The sequence below is a fragment of the Symphodus melops genome (genome assembly GCF_947650265.1).
Source record: "Symphodus melops genome assembly, chromosome: 21".
In the NCBI taxonomy this organism is placed as follows: Eukaryota; Metazoa; Chordata; class Actinopteri; order Labriformes; family Labridae; genus Symphodus; species Symphodus melops.
In genome coordinates, this window is record NC_136711.1 from 10,386,852 (window position 1) to 10,403,115 (window position 16,264).

General features: G+C 42.9%; 2 protein-coding genes across 7 annotated transcripts in view; one reads left to right on the forward strand and one right to left on the reverse strand.

The window, feature by feature from the left end:
- Positions 1-40: 40 nt before the first annotated feature.
- brsk1a (BR serine/threonine kinase 1a) lies at positions 41-14,463 on the reverse strand. Of its 5 annotated transcripts, none has more exons than XM_079372197.1 (19): positions 13,120-14,463; positions 12,866-12,960; positions 12,584-12,669; positions 12,004-12,144; positions 11,675-11,791; positions 11,394-11,427; positions 11,137-11,205; positions 10,846-10,992; positions 9,705-9,736; positions 9,393-9,557; positions 8,468-8,565; positions 7,805-7,958; positions 7,641-7,701; positions 6,039-6,315; positions 5,451-5,499; positions 5,225-5,348; positions 4,662-4,872; positions 3,198-3,287; positions 41-2,684 (listed from the first exon to the last, which is right to left on the reverse strand). In XM_079372197.1, exons 1-19 carry the CDS (start codon positions 13,202-13,204, stop codon positions 2,485-2,487), a joined length of 2,235 nt encoding a protein of 744 aa, XP_079228323.1. In that variant the 5' UTR covers positions 13,205-14,463; the 3' UTR covers positions 41-2,484. The 5 variants fall into 5 exon arrangements, with proteins under 5 accessions (XP_079228323.1, XP_079228324.1, XP_079228325.1 ...); XM_079372198.1 differs by having other exon boundaries at positions 7,805-7,955; positions 13,120-13,246; XM_079372199.1 differs by having other exon boundaries at positions 6,039-6,669; positions 7,805-7,955; positions 13,120-13,246.
- The window catches only part of LOC306842115 (proline-rich protein 12-like), a 23,189-nt gene continuing 20,860 nt past the window's right edge, over positions 13,936-16,264 (forward strand). Inside the window, exons 1-2 of one of the 2 annotated variants that reach the window (XM_079372185.1) lie at positions 13,936-14,015; positions 16,131-16,188. The gene's annotated coding sequence lies outside the window, so the exon portion shown is untranslated. Of the gene's footprint in view, positions 14,016-14,130; positions 14,210-16,130; positions 16,189-16,264 lie in introns of those variants that run through there. The other variant, XM_079372184.1, reaches the window with a different exon arrangement.

Consider the following 16,264-nt stretch of genomic DNA (forward strand, 5'->3'; position numbering starts at 1 on the left):
TAAAAACAATTTCAGCCCAGAAACTAAACAGACACACAAATGAATTTAGGGTTTATTATTATAACCATAACAATACGGTGGATCTCTCTTTGTTTTGACCATCACTTCAATCATAATTGTTCTTTTTTTATCACAGGCAATAGTTATAATAGTGCACTTTTTATATTTAAATTATGATACAGACATTTCATTTTTTTAAACACCTTACTCTACTGACCCTTATGAATGGAGAATAGTTTACAATCTTAGCCAGAGTTGGGTCTATGAAAGTGAAAGTGATGTGGTGATGAGAAAGATGAGTGGTGACGGTGAGCAATCATAACGTGTGTGGACAGTGAGGCAAACGACTTTGTACAGTTTCTCTGGTGAATGATGGCAACACGACAGGTAAAGAGGCAGACAGACGGGTCAAAGGGACGAGGCATTAAAGCAAGAGATGGAGGGAAATTAGCAAGCAGTCATCGTGTGAGAGAAGAGAAAACATGTGCCTGTTGGGGCTTGAATATATTCATTTTGTCTGATATTCCTGGGTTCAGTCGAAATCTGCGGACGTAAACAGCTCAAAATGCAGCTGCTTGAACGTTTTCAGCTCACTCACATCTAGCTATCACACAAACACAGACACACAAACACACACTCCAGTTACCAGAGGTAAACGTCACAAGACAGATGTGAGATATAAACAAAAGATCACTGAAGAATTAAGATGACAGCAACTAGTCAGTACTGCAATCAGAGTTTGGCATAGAAAGAAGGGATAACAAAAAGAGAAATGAAAGAGAACAGATGTCTTAAATTAGCTCTGCATGTATTGTTGGCAAATAATTCATAAACATGTACATGATACATTAAAGTGACCAAATATATATATATACATAAATAAATATCAATAAATAAATGTTACATGTCTTTGTATAAACAATACAAATAAGTAGAAGGACAGATATGTGGCAACAGAAAAAGCTCAAAATGAACAGAACAGTAGCTTAAATCTCACTGAAAACATTCTGCACTTGTGTTGCATATTGTGCTGCATGGAAGACTGGTGATGAACGTCGACGAGTCTGACAGAGTGCTGGAGGATAACATGACCGTCCCGAGCTGCTACGTCCGTTTGCAGAATGGTGTGACTCTCTGTGGTGAGCGGCGAGGGTGCAGCGATGGACTACTTGGCTCGTTGGTGAACACTGCAGTGAAGGGCGCGGGGGGTGGTGTTGGGGGGGGGGCGGGTTAGGAGACTCGTCTGCTTGCTTTTCCACTTTTGAAGTCCTGTTCGACAAGGAATTGACCCGGCAAGCCTTTAAAGTTCGGCGTTAGGAGTTCTCCATTTGAGAATCTCCTTTTTCTTGCTTTTTTTTTTTCTTTTTTGTTCTGAGTCAGTGTGTGAATACTATGGCAATAAGAGACAAGCTCGATGAGAAGGGGTGGCTTGTGTTTGATCGCTCTGCTCATTCAATCGGGGCACAAACAGCTGTGATGAGGCTCATGGAACAATTCACGCATAGTGTTGTTTTTTTTTTTTTTTTTTTCCTTTTTCATATAGTAATGTTCATATTTCTGTTCAAATCAAAAAATACTTCTCTTCAGAGCAACATGGGGTCCAATGCGGAAAAAAAAAAAAATCTCAGGTGCATTGCTCGATATTGTCTCTGAGTCAAATTAAAGTACAAAGAGAATCAACTGGTCAGCTTCCTCCTCTTCTTCAACACTGCAGAGTGTTTTCAGTCTATCTTTACTGCTATCTCTGTGCTACTGACATCCTCCAAAGAAACATGTAAACATAAATAAAACTAAATAAAAAAATATTCTTTTTCACATTCACTTACTTAGCTTACTTTATTGGTTTCTCTTGACCTCGGGAGAAGACACTGCAGGAGTTCCAGGATGCTGTATCTCCTGAGGGAATCAGGCTGCTAACTCTTAGGGTACATCGTGAATTCTTTCAGTATGGACTTGTATTTGCATGTTGCTTGATAATGATATGAGCGCACTGTTTAATTTTAGGAGACTTTTTTTTTTTTTTGGTGTCGGATACTGTAATATGATGATATGGTAGACTAGCCTATCTGATCATTTCAGCATCCTTTAGCAGGCTGATTTGCTAACTGGCATGCACATTAGCACTTCAAAATTCCTAGTTTGTTTGATCTGTGAAGCTGTATCTATGAAGGATACCAAACTGCTCATTCAAATAGTATTAGTTTCCTTAAAGGGTAACTTAAATTCCTAAACACTTCCTTCTCATGTAAGGGCAGGAATCCTGGTGATCCAAAAGATCAAAAGAATCTTGAGTCGAGAAACAAAGCATGAAAGGGGTGGGTGGGGGGGAATAGGCTCAATCCTTGCTATGGTCAAGCACCTTCATAACTTAGTCGAGGAAGAAAAGGAGTAGCTCATGGCTTGCAGGGATACTTGGAGATGGAGTTACACTGTTTTCTGTCCAGTGTTGTTCAGGCATCCTTCTGCGTAGTCTCGCTTTCTATCCTACGGTTGGGACTGGGTTCCGTTGGAGGACAGCAGTCGGGTTCTCTCTTTCGCTGAGCCTCTGCGCTGCAGAACTCCCCCGCTGCCTCCGATCCCGCCGCCGTCTACCCGATCGCCCCACTCGCACCTGTCACCCCCACCCTCGGAACGCCTCGAGTTTTGGCGGGTGGGGGTGCCGTGGGGTCGGCCGTTCTTCTCATCTGGGAAGGGATCAGTAGAGAAGGACAGGAAAGTCACTCTTTCTGTAAACCAGCAGATATGTCTACAGGCAAGGGCTTCGCATTAGAACGACCCTTTTTGTTTTTATCCACAAGTGCGCTGTTTGATGAACAAAAAAATGTCGAGATGGGAATATCTGTTCTCCATCTCCTTTGAGGAAAGAGACGCTTTGTTTTAGAGGCATTCGTACAAAACATAAACAGATAGTAACCATGTCAAACTAGATGGGTTAGTTGTGATGAGACATACTGGAGCTGAAGAATGCAACTTCAACAACATTGAATAAGAAGACGTTTCCAGCACAAGGAAAGAGGTGTCAAGTGGTTAGAACATCAAATCAAGGCTCTCTGTAAAGAAAAGTGTTCCAGTATGAAAGAGACCTATATGAACAAAGAAAACTGTGTCATTGTTCATCACTAGTCTAATACAGTCCTAGTGAAAAAGTGCACACTTCTTGCTCGCGTGTGCACACAGGGCAGTAGAAGCAGTCTTACCAGATAAGGCTTGCACCATGGGTTGATCATGAGAGCTGAGAAGCTGAGCTTGAATCGTTTCCACCACTCGTCTGAACCTGCGACTCGGACCTGGAGATGCACCAGATGGAGTTTGTTAGTTATTGTTCGACACATAATGATGTGAATGGAATGGAAACAGCGATTGGGTTTCAGTGCCGGATTCTTTTGACACCAGTGGGATATTTGCAGATACCACAAAGTCCACCATGATTCGATTTATATTCTGTTGTGTTCTGCCGCCTGGGATCGCTTTCAGAATAATAATAATAATAATACTTTTTATTTGTAAAGCACTTAACATTTTTAAAATCTCAAAGTGCTACAGAAAGAAGATTTTATGCACCCGTATAATACAATCAGTTACATGATGTGATGTTATGATTACAAAGCTTATATTCCTCTTTGTGCGTTTATGTTTTTTGGAATATAACACCAAACATTTATTTCCTGCACTGTGATCTTGGCACTAATTTGTCCTTTTTCTTCACCGTGGTATAATAATGATCCCGTCTTGTCTCCTTTTTTTTCTCGCTGATTTTGAAATTCCATCCTGATTCTATTAAATAACGCTGTTTATCAAATATTAATAACTGAGGTCTGCCCCATCTTTATTGTCTCTGCTTGTATTTCTCTGCTCCTTCATCAGCAGAACGTTTCATAAAGTCTCCAAAAACTACCGGTTCAAAGAGTTTCTCTTGTGATCCTGTTACCACAGCAGGTCGCTCTGATGTAGAGGCTAACGCAACTTAACAGAGCCGAAGGGAGCGCAGAGTTACATCAGCAGTCCGCTCGCCTGGAGCTGCGTCAAGTTCTGGATGATGTGTAGCTGGGCAGAAACTGTGAAACCGGTGTGCTGCGGGAATTTCAAAATAAAGGTATTTCTTGAAGAGGATGCCGTATGTCGATGTTTTCCCTTTCTATTGATTAGATTGGATCTTTGTTGAACAAATCAATAATTAGAATAGTTACACCTCTACAAATTTGTCGTGTTTAAAGATGTTTTGCATTAAACCGTTCTTTTGCACACTTTTTGGAATACAGGCCAAACCTGTCAGATGCATTAATGTTAAATGTAGGTGTAACATAAACCTTTGAAGTGACAACACTTTAATTTTAATAAGAAATGTCTGATGAACTTGCAATTAAACAATTAATTCTGTTCCTCAAACGTTCTAATTTAATCAAATCTGTTTGACAGTTCAGCAGATTGTCTTGTGTCCAGTGGCCAAGTCTTTGGGTTGGCTTTGCTTTCTTCACACAAAGAGTGAAACGTGGTGACTTGGCGAGCCTGACTGTCCAGAGGTATCATAGATTCATACAGCTGGTTTTAATCCTCTTCTATAACGCTCTGCTTTGGAAGAAGGTGAGGTAAAACGACATCCAGATTCTTGAAGCCGTATTCCTTTTTTTCAGTGGAATGTGAGAGATGTTTGCTCCACTTGCCTGATATGAGAGTGAACGTCACACTGTAGATCCCTGTCTCTCTCCTGCCCTCCCTCTCGCTTCTCTCCCTGTCCCGCTCCCTCTCGCCTTCGGAAAAAGCAATGTCCACCTGGAACTTGACGGGCTTCTGGAAGACGGAGGGACCGCCGGAGGACTTGTACTCGGCTCGAAAGCTGGTCTGGGAGAGAACGCTGTGACTGAGCGACGGGATCTGTGTGGTAGGGAGAAAGAGAAGAAGCAGAGAGACCGACAGACTTACGAGGCGGGAGAGGTTCAGGGGCAAACGTGAGTGTAGGGAGACAAAGGGTGAGGGTGAGGAGAAGAGAGAAAGAGTGAGCCATTGGTGAAAGTAAAAGTGATTCATCACACGTGCCACAAGTGAGCAAGATTAGAAATAGAGAAAAACAGAGAAAAATGAGAGAAATGAAGTGCGTAAAGTATGACTGTGTTTGGAGAGCTTACAGCTTCTTGAGAGAGAGAGAGAGAGAGAGAGAGACATGCTTTTTACAAACAAGCTTCGACTGTGACAGACGTGAAAGGACCGAAACACATCAGATACTCACAGACAGGAAGGCGTGGACAATGTCCGCTTTCACAGAACTCAGAGGTTTGTCTCTGATCACCACAAAGATCTGCTCCTCTTTCTCCAAGCCAATGAAGTTTCCAAACCACGACTTCTTAGCCAACCTGGGAAGAAGAAAAAAGAAAAAAGAAAAAAAACATCAACAGAAACCGACACAGAAGCTTTGAGCTGTTGCACACCAGTAATGATTGATATCGAGGACTTACTCTGGGCTGGATTCTGGAGTCAGACTGGACATGTCTTCTGATGTAGGAACTGAAAGAGAAAAGACACTCAACGTTTTCAGTAATGAACATATGTCTGTTAACCATAATTCACATGGCGGCCATTTGTCCTCCCAAAAAATGCAGTTTTTACTGTCATACTTCTGTGTTCCAGGATCATATATACTGTCCTAACGCTGAGCAGATTCTGGTTCGTCTGTAAATCCAGAGATGCTCCAGTTGTGAAAATCAGGGTCAATAATTGTCAGATCCTGATAACGATGTTTGTTTTCACAACTTCTTGGCCAATCATCGGGTCTGTTTTTCGAAGTCCCTCCTCTGGAAATGTCACTGGAACAAGTCTTACAGACTGATCTTCATCAGAGAAGCCATAACACTCCCACACTGCCAACTGTCTCTGTCCACTTTGACTATGAATGAAAACACGCCACTTCCTCTGCTCATTAAAAAAAACTATTTCCTGATTCAGCAGATTGAGCAGCTGCTGACATCACTGCATGCCACTTTATTTTCCTGCATGCTGATGTTCAACCTAAGCATCAGCGCCTCCCATAACAAACACTTTCTCACCTTGCAGTTTGCGTCGGTGAAAACGCGGCGAGCCCATCAGGTTGTTTTTGAAAGAATTGAGGCGTGTCCTCCAGTGGGCGGAGCTGCTGGCGGCCATGCCGCTTCCCCCCCCTGGGCTGGAGGGCGGGGTCAGCGACAGCGAGCCTACCCCACCCCCTCCCTCCGCCCGCGAGGAGGACGAGGACGAGGAGGAGGAGGGCGGGGTGGAGGAGGGGTGGTGAGGGTGGTGGACAGGGGTGCCCAAAGGTGTGGGCAACGGAGAGCCCTGGGGGGTGACCTGCGGCACAGAGTGGGCAGAGTTTGGGTAGAAGCTCTTAGTCACTGACTTTAGGACAGAGGACGAGGGGAAGAAAAAACGGGGGATGGGTGACAGAAGCGGAGAAGGGGAGGGTGAGCGGGAGGATGGGTTGTGCAGAGGCAAGGATTTGATGGGCTGCAGGTGGGGGCGCTCCGCAGGTCCCTTGGTGGGCAGGGTCTGGGTCTTTGGATTGGGGGGAGCTTTAGGCTTGTCATGAGCCCGAACTGAGCGAGGAGTGGTGACGCTTCCTTGTTTGGGCTCCTTTTTGAGCGGGGTAGCGGTGGCAGAGGTGACGTCTGATTGGCTGAAAGTGAAGACGGGGCTCTGATAGGACTGGGTGGGGTGGGGAGTGGGTTTGTGGGTTGGAGAGATGGATAACAAGAAAGAGAAGGGATGGAGAATGGAGAAAGGATGGAAATGAATATCATGCTTCATGACAAAAGAGAGTGCATCCTGTGAGAAGTGAAAGTGTCAAATGCAAAACATCTATAAGAGCTTTTATTGAGGCCTTTAGCTGAACGTGTTTCAGAAGTGAGTGAGGGTTTAGTGACAGTGTGGCAGTGAACGGGTTATTAAGAATGCAGTGACAAACAACAGTGAAAGTGTGTTTTTTTTTTTACTGTGCAGGCATACTAAGTGTTTTAACTCTGGATTGTCCTAACACAATTTGAACATGACAAAAATGCAGCAGAGTATCCCGTCAACAAAAAGGCAATCGTCCAATTGAAAAACTTAAATACTAAATTTTCTCGACATTTAAGAACAGAGCGGGCTCGTGCAGGGTGAGGAAGACAAGTGGCATGTACACAGGAGTCAGAGCCTGTCGAGTTTAAGAACTTTACCTGAGAGACTGGTGCTGTGATGGTGCGTAAACAAAGATTGCATTGACCGTATATTTCCATAATGACCACATACTTTCATATCAATGTCATTATGTTCCATATTATGTTGATATGGAAATATTGTTATCTATCCAAGTCCAGACTTAATGTCACTAACACCCTAAAATCCAACGTAACATCTGATTTAAAGACTCACTCATTGGAATAAACATGGCCTCAGTGTGAACAGAATGTATGCAAAGGGGGAATCTCGGATTAACACGGTAAACAAAACGTTCTCCCTATGGTTGACTAACTTCTGATGAGGTACGTGTTTACTGCTGTGCTGCTGGTCAGACACTTTGATGTCATCAAATCCGAGCAGTTTCTATTTAGCCGGCTTGTAACGTATTCAGAGGTGGTGCAGAATTTCAAAGCCGCCAACTCGTGCACAGTTTGTGAGGTCGGCCATCAGGCCCTTACCCTGGGACTGCTGAGAGGACTGGAGGAGAGACCGGTTGACGCTCCGCTGACTGAGCGAGACCTGAGGTTAAAAAAACAAACAAAAAAAAAAAAAATAGACACAACTGTGTGTGAGCGGAACGTATTCCTGCTTTGTAAAGAAAAGTAAGAATAATATACACTACCTCTGGCTGTGTGCAGCTGAGTCCAGGGCCCTGCGAGGCGGGGTAGGAGACCCCTGTTCGGTAACACTCAGCACCTCCAGACTTTTCCTCTCGGGGCGACAGCGGCCATGACGCGTCAACATGGGGGAGTCGACGCGCTTTCGAGGAGGGTCTGCTGAGGAGTTTCACGGTAAAGTTATGAAAGGCTTTGTGGATTTTATCACAGCAGTTTGAACATTTGTTTTTGGAACACAACATCAGTTTTGGTGACTCCTCCAGGAGGACGCGACTTCACGGGTTTGTTGATGTTGTGCTTCCTGTCGCTCACCATCCAAACCCCTGTTCACACACAGTGCATGCATTTTCTCTTTTGCTGTTCTGAAAGTATGATCACGTTGAAAGGGCTTCTTCCACAGGCCCACATCTCACGAGGCCTTTATAAAAAGACAAAACTTTAATTTATCTTTCAAATCATATCGTGTTTTATAGCTAATTGTGGCGATGGCAGCAGCTGTTTCTTACTCGCAGGCTATCAGCGGGAAATAATCCCCCAAAACCTGATTTCATTTAAATAGTGAAATGCGTTCCAATGGCTGAGGAAACGACGACCTGTGTTTGGCACCAGGCTCACAGAAAAGCAGGACCCTCCCTCGAGTGGATCCCTCCTGCCCCCTAAAGACTTACCTACGTCATTACGCGGAGGCAAGTCCTCGTCCTCGTAGCTCGGGTAGCGCTCTTTCCTGTCCAGCAGCAGGTAATAGATCATCTTCTCCTGGTTTTCTCTGAAACAATCAGTGATACAAAAAACCTCACGTGAGGACAGGCTTTAAAAAAAAAATTTAAAAAACACCACTGTGGTAGTATTGACACAAACGTGGATTCAAAGTACGTGCAGTACTTTTTAAAGAGCTTGATCCTCAAACGCACAAAGCAGGCTCTAATTTAAATCTCACATTATTTTGATGTTTTGTTTTTTTTCTTTTTGTTTCTTCACTTTGATGTAGAAAAACAGGCCGCTGACTCCTCCATCACACACAGCTTTTAGGCTCGATCATTTGCTTTGGGCAGGACATGAAAGCCCACGGCGACAGGCGTTTATCCTTGGGAGGATCGACTTCCTGAATTTTAGAAACAGCTTCAAGTCTTTCTGCCATGTCTGTCCTGACGAGGCGGGGCGGAAATCAGACGCTGAAGCTCATGAAGTACGTGATGAGTCAACCTCGAGTCTAGCACACAGTCAGGCACAAAAGTCTGAACATAAATGTGTGTACATGTTCAACTTGTGAAAAGTTAATGCGACTTTAATGAAGACATAATGTTTGTGGTTCTCTGCTTCAAAGACAAACAGCCCTATAGTATGCTATTGTTTCATATCACGTGTCATGTGTTGTCTTGTTTTTATGGAAGTAAATGGAGTACAAAAACTGTTATCAGTACAATGTTATCTAACTGTCCATCTTACAAAGGGGTATGGTGTGTGGTTGCTTCACCGTCTTGTTGCACGACTTTTTTCCCCGTCCATCAGTGTGCAGCCGTCCACTGAGAAACATCGTCATCATGATATCGGTAAATGTTGGAAAAAAAAAAAAAAAAAAAAAAAAAGACTTACTCTTCACACTGCAGGTCACGTGTGAGCTTCACTCGGTCTCGGAAGCATCCCAGCGAGTGCATGCTGTCCAACACATCTGGGTCCAGCTCAGTCAGGGACAAGATTCGCCTCACACACACTCGCCGGGGAGGAGGCTGCTCAGGACATGGCTCATTACGACCACCCCTGGGAGACACACACACACACACACACACCAAAACACAAATGAATGACATAGAAATAGCGAACGAGGTTTAATATAATGCAAGCAAAAGCACTGTGAGTGAATGTTTGATGCAGCAGTCACGTATATAAAAATGAATGTTTACTCACTGATACCAGGCGTGTTTCTGGATGGCCTCCAGCTGTTGGGGAAAGGGGGGGGAGGGGTGGGGGGGCAGATGGGGCCATTAGTTTCTACAGTCTGTTAACAACCAGATGGCCACAGAGCCGCGCTGTGGAAACACCACATACTTTTTTTTTCCTTAACGTATGCATAATACACTTCATGACTTTTTAATATTGTACATTCAAATCATAATCTGCGACAACAAAATAATCATGTGTCACTGCGCCTAATGGAGAAACGTTGTTGAACCATTTTTCTGAATATTAGAAGAATACACATTTTAAAATCCTATTGTTAAAACTCTTCTTGACAATTTGATTTTGATGCATCATTGTTATCGTGCTTGAATATAACAACACAGGACACTTCGGACCCCACACGGCGCCTGAAAGTACGACCATGGATGTCCCGCTGAATCGTTCGATGTAAGTTCAGAAGTATGTTATCGATTTCAACGCTGCGCAAAAAAAAAAAAACAAGAGCGCAGTGACAGCAACTGAAACAGCAGCTCAATGAAGCACATTATTTTCAAACCAAATATGATCAAAATATACGCTAATATTACGACAAGACTCAGAAATGCATCTGCTCTGATCCGTGCCATCATTTTTCAGCTACCTCTAAAAGCCTTTCTTCTCCAAAATAAGAGCCTACGTGCACAGACGTGTTTATGGAGAAGATACGATACTGCTGTTTTAAGAGCAGCGAAGAAGAACTCATTTCAGCTAACGTGCTTGTCAGAGCTAACAAAACTTTAGCGTCTAAGCTCACAATTGGACATTTTAGACGTTACGTTTTACATTTAAAGTGTGAATAACTGAAATGGTGAAAAAGTGCACAATAATGACTCGTCTATTAAAAGCTGAAGGAACCATGCTGTAGTGGACGTGACAGTCAACAAAGAGAAGGCTAACACTGGGTCAGTTTGAACCGACAACAACCATAGAAGTGATTTGTATACAGGGTTAGTAGGAAGCAGCTGTTTTAACATAGACTTAGCTATTAAAGAGATACGAGCTTTTGGCTTTGCTGTGGGTACAGGAAATGAAAATATGATGTAGAAGTAGAGAGAAGAAGTAGAAGGGATTCTGATTGCCATCATAAAGTGTAAGCTCAGTCTCGTACCGAGAGCCTCTTTTCAGGGTTGACCTCAATCATGCCCTTGAGCAGAGACTGGCAGTCCGGGGGGATGAAGTGGGGCATGTGGAACACGCCGCTCTTCACCTTCTCCAGGAGCTGGCGTAAGTTGTCATGGTCAAAAGGCAGAGCGCCCTGGATGTGAAAGAGGGAGAGAATGGAGGAAAGAAGGGGGGAAAAAAACCAGAGGAGGGAGGGTACGGTGAGTTGAAAACGCGATGAAAAAGTTTTCACAAAAGGGAGCCGAGTGTACCGAGACGTCGGGATGAAAGGACCTACCACCAGAAGGGCAAAGAGGATGACGCCACAGCTCCACACATCTGCTCTCCGCCCGTCATATTTCTCCCCCTGCAAAACACCAAATAACACAAACACGTCTTTTCTTCACTACGACTGGAATCAACCACCTGGAAGAAAACTCAAATGACAGACTCCATACTGAATAAGACTGTTTCACAACTTTCACTTATTAACACAATTTGCTGATGCAGTTTATGGGTACCAACATTTAAAGACGACACAAGCAGAAGACTTACCCGTATGACTTCAGGACAAGCATAATGTGGTGACCTGAAATCAAAAATGGACGTTCATTTTCTTAAGAATTCAGGACAAAATGAGCAGTAACTAGCTTTCCGTTTTTTTTTAATGGCGCGCGCTTTACTGTTCACGTGATGTCTCCGAGCTTCGGCTGCAACGATCAAGACTCTTTTATTGTGAAGGATGTGATGACTTGATCGACGCTGTAAGTTTCTAAAAAACACTTCAACATGACACGTTTCATGTTCTCACATAGTTTGTGTGAGTTGATACTCACCCACAGCTGGTCTCTAACAGGCTGTCTCCCACCTGTAGGGACGCCATGCCAAAGTCAGCGATACGGATGTTGTTTTTTTCATCCAGGAGCAAGTTCTCGGGCTTCAGGTCTCTGTGACTGCACACACACACACAAAAAAAAACAAAGATTGATCATCTAGCAGTTATTGTGGAACCTTATACTTAAGTTGAGGTTTTAATACTGGTTTTCCTTTTAAATGGCAAAGACCTACAATTCAATAAAGCTCGCAGAGGAACCCAAACTTTCCCCCTACACATGACCCCCAACACACCCAGATTTAAGAAGCGCTGCTCTCAGCAAAAACCAACCATATGGAATGACTGTGGCAGAAATCCAAAGCAGAGATGATCTGTCTGAAGAACTTTCTGGCCTCTTTCGGAGTCAGTCGGCCCTTCTTCACCAGGTAGTCAAACAACTCTCCTCCTGACACATGCTCCAACACCAGGTACCTGTCCACACACGGGGCCACAGTGTGATTCACAACCAGAGAGCTTGTGGACAAATTACAACCCCCCTCCCCACACACACACACACACAATAAATCTGACCTCAGAAACTCTTTTAAAACTGTTAGACACCATCAATTTAAGACGTTAGTTTCAATGTATCATGTTTTATGTCCTCACTCTCTGCATGCCTATTCCCACAGCTGCCCTTCAACAGCTTTAAAACACTGAGGGGAGTATTCTTTTTCTCAAGATAGATCAAAAACTTTTCAGAGTACTTGTAGAAGATGAAAGAAAGGCGGAAATTAGGAGTGATGAGAGCAGTTTAATATAGTTCATAGAGTAATATTTATACCCATCTCAAACCAGGGTTCAGTATGAAAGGCATGCAGGCTGCACTGTGCATGTTTCTGAGGCTCTTTTGAACGCAGGAAGAACTCACAGATATTTGTTGTTCTCGTAAACATCATGCAGCTTCAACACGTGTGGATGCTCGATCAGTTTGAGAATGGCAATCTCCCTCTCAACCTTGGTGAAGAGAGAAGAAACAGAGGCAGAAGGAGGTGAAGATACAACAGCAAAGGGAGACGAGCCACTTTTCTAATAAACAAGTTAAATATAGAGAATATGAAGCTTTTTTTTAAAGACACCTGGCTGTTTACAAAATTAGCATCGTTATCGTCACTGTGAGCACAACATTAACAGCGTCGTACTGGTACCTTACCTTCATCAAGACTGACTCAGACAGCTTCTCTCTGTTGACTATTTTAATGGCTACCTTCTGACCCGTAATGCAATGGACCCCGAGCTTGACCAGTCCTGAAACACGAAATGAAACAAACAGACGTGGACATGAGACATGCACAAAATCATCATCTAAAGCAGAACAAAAAGTATTTCTACATAAATACAGGTATAATCTCCAATCTGGCATTAAAAAAAAAAATCTTTTCAGGATGAAGAGTTGAATGTACTCACCCGTCTGACCCTTCCCCAGTGTTTTTTCCAGTCGGTAGGGCCCAACATATTGAGCTGACTGACTTAGAGACAGTTCCTTACTCATACTGTTCTTACTGCAGGCTAATACAGTACAACTACTACTACTGCACTGGTTTTTTTTTATTGCAATTGCTTTGATATTTTACAGCTTATACCAAAGTCACTGTGGCTTACAGGATGCTGTTGGACTGAGAGGAGGAACAACTTCTGATTTCAGTGCTACTCTGGAGATATGGGTGGACAAGCAAAGGAATATCAAACTGGTGTTGATTTAAAACATCTGGATGACGAATGGACATTATTCTTCTAAAGCAAGATAATAAACATGGCTTAATAGTGTAACTTTCTGAAGCACGACAGACACATATTACGTTGATAATTAACAAAACAGCTCGCTATTGGTATTTTAAAGCAGAAAAACTGAGATGACGGTAATTTATTTGCCTTTTATAGGTTGTTAAATACTGACAACTACTTTAAAGATAAACACGACAGGGTGAATTATCCTCACTTCTGTACATTAGCTCGTTCACTGTAGGCTATATAACGGTTATTAAGACAGAAACGTTTTATATATGAGCCTTGAAAAAGCAATTTTATTCACGTTTTCTGCGAAATGTTATTCAACTGTCGGTGGAGTGTACCAGCCAAACGTCTAACACCTCAAGTGGGTGTTAGCAATAAAATCTATATATTTCTCTGTGTCAGGCCTGTTTTACAGGTGCAACAACATGCTATTTTAGCCTCGCCGCCGCCGCTCTCCCACTCAGCAGCGAGGCTAGCTTTAGCTTAGACGCCTTGACCAACGGCCGTCGCGCTCGCGCCGCCTGTCAAAAACACCCACACCTGCTGAAGTTTCCGGTCATCGCCAAAAGGTAAGATTGATCCCTCCGCATTCTGACAATATATCCTACCAAAAAGAAAACAAAACAACATCCTTAGCGTTAGTCCTCCCCCTCCCAGCCTCTCCCCGTCGTTTCCTCTCTACATCCCTGCTGCAAGTAGCGGATCACAGCATCTTCTCCTCTCTCCTTTGGCGTGTCCTCCTCCCTCACCGGCGGATACTCAGGTAAAAAAACACACACAAACAGATGCCCGCAAAATAACCCGCACTATTATCGACTACCTTATTCCCCTCCTCACTTATGATTATAGTTCACGCAGGGTAAAGGCCCCCCCGTATTATACTCCCTTCGGTTTTCTTGCCGTAAATCGATATTTTCTCTCTCCTCTTCCTTCCTTCGTCTCACTCGCATCAGCATCCGGGTCTCACTCTCTCCCCATCCTCTCCTCCTCTCCTCCCCTCCTCCCTCGCCCTCCCCCTCCTCCTCCTGATCATCCTCCTCCTCAAAATAAGCTTATCTCTGCATTCACCTCAGTCCCGGACACATTGGGGGGCCCCTGCTGTGATCTGCTGCGGACCCCTCCATCACTGTTAACATCACTGTGACAGCAGACATTTGTAAAGATCGCCAGAGGCAGGATTGGTATGCGGCCCTGAGAGAGGATGCTGGCTTGCTGACTCGGATATGGCCCTTAAATGCAGGCCTATTGGTGACTTCCCAAAGGCTGTGTTTTTTAAATTTGATTTGATAAGAGGTGCAAAACTGAAGGTGAAGAATGTCCCAACATGTTCATGGATAGTTTATTTTAAAAAATATGCTTGTAATGCAATGCTTTTCTTGATGAAAAAACCCCATCACAATAACGGTTGAATGTATTATAATGTATTTATGATATAATAAGCAGAATTATAAAATGACCATTACTTTCATTCAAAAACTATAATCCCTTATTTGAGTAATATCACACATGAACATATAATTCAAATTACGGAGTATTGGAGGCAGATAGTGCTGCTTAAGCAATAGTATAATAAGAATTTATAATAATTACTAAATACTTTTTTACAATTCCCAATATCTTTTTTTTTTTTTTGCAAAAATTCAAGATTTCATTATTGCTTCTGATGTTTCATTTGAATAATATATGTACACAATGGGATTCGTTGTGCCATGTTTTCGGTAGCGTCAGAAAAGTATCACACATCTATTTTACATAAGCTCATGACAGATTTGTGTTCCCAGGAAGTGAAAAGTCAGACTTTTCTGTTGTTCATAAGAAAATGATGGGGAAAATATCACGACCATCCTCAACAAGCAGCATGAAGACACAGAACCTTACACTAAAAATAGGCTATACTTTCTGATGACCATCACACCTCCTCTTCTGGAGAAGAAACTGAAGAGAAGAGTGTTGGCTGAGGATTTAAATGAATCAAACAGAGATGATAATTTTATTTTTTAAAGTAGGACATTTGAATGTTTCATCTGTAAAGTGCCTTAAAAAATCTCTAAAATCTCAATTTGAAATGTTGTGTGTGGGCGGATAATTCCCCAAAGCCCATCTTCATCTGCGCCTAGCTGGCTGATATGCACGCAGCCAAAAGGATTTGCCTCCAAACACAGTGCACAAATAGAAACAGGAGTGATACTCATCCCACTATTTTCTGGTTTGATCTGAGGGGACACATGTGGTCATTTTGCAATCATAGCGTTCATCGGGATGACATACCTTTGCGTGATGAAAGATTGCAAAGGTTTAAAACATTTCAAACAGACACGCTGTCAAGAATCTTGCTTTGTTTGGTTTCCCCACACTCAGCTCAGTAACAACTGAATAAAGGCAACAAATGAGTCATTCAGGGGGGAGAAAAAGTAGGACAAAACTTCTCTATCTGCAGCTTTGAGGTTTTTGGGGACATAATGATGTTTGTCTGTTATCATAAACGTGTAAAAAAAAAATGCTGTAATCATCAATGCCTTTCACAATTACAATGAATACAATGAATTTTCCTGAATTTCCCTCGGGATCAATAAAGTATCTATCTATCTATCTATCTATCTATCTATCTATCTATCTATCTATCTATCTATCTATCTATCTATCTATCTATCTATCATGAACTTTTCTCCTTCTTGTAAATTTAGTTTGTACAGAGCTGGCTCCTGAACATCTCCTTCACCTGGCAGCAGCTTCATGGATGAGGTTATTCTCAACACCTTCTTCCTCTCATTTTTAATGAAACTTTACACTCATGTTCTTTCCAGTCTTCAGAGCTCGA

Bases quoted from the DNA above. Each gene is read 5' to 3' on its own strand.
- brsk1a (XM_079372195.1), bottom strand. From the start codon at position 13,204: ATGAGTAAGGAACTGTCTCTAAGTCAGTCAGCTCAATATGTTGGGCCC. The intron at 11,428-11,674 runs GTGAGTATCAAC...TTTTGATTTCAG, and splicing joins CTGTTAGAGACCAGCTGTGG to GTCACCACATTATGCTTGTC. The intron at 4,873-5,224 runs GTGAGTATCTGA...CCTACCACACAG, and splicing joins TTGTCCACGCCTTCCTGTCT to ATCCCGTCGCTCAGTCACAG.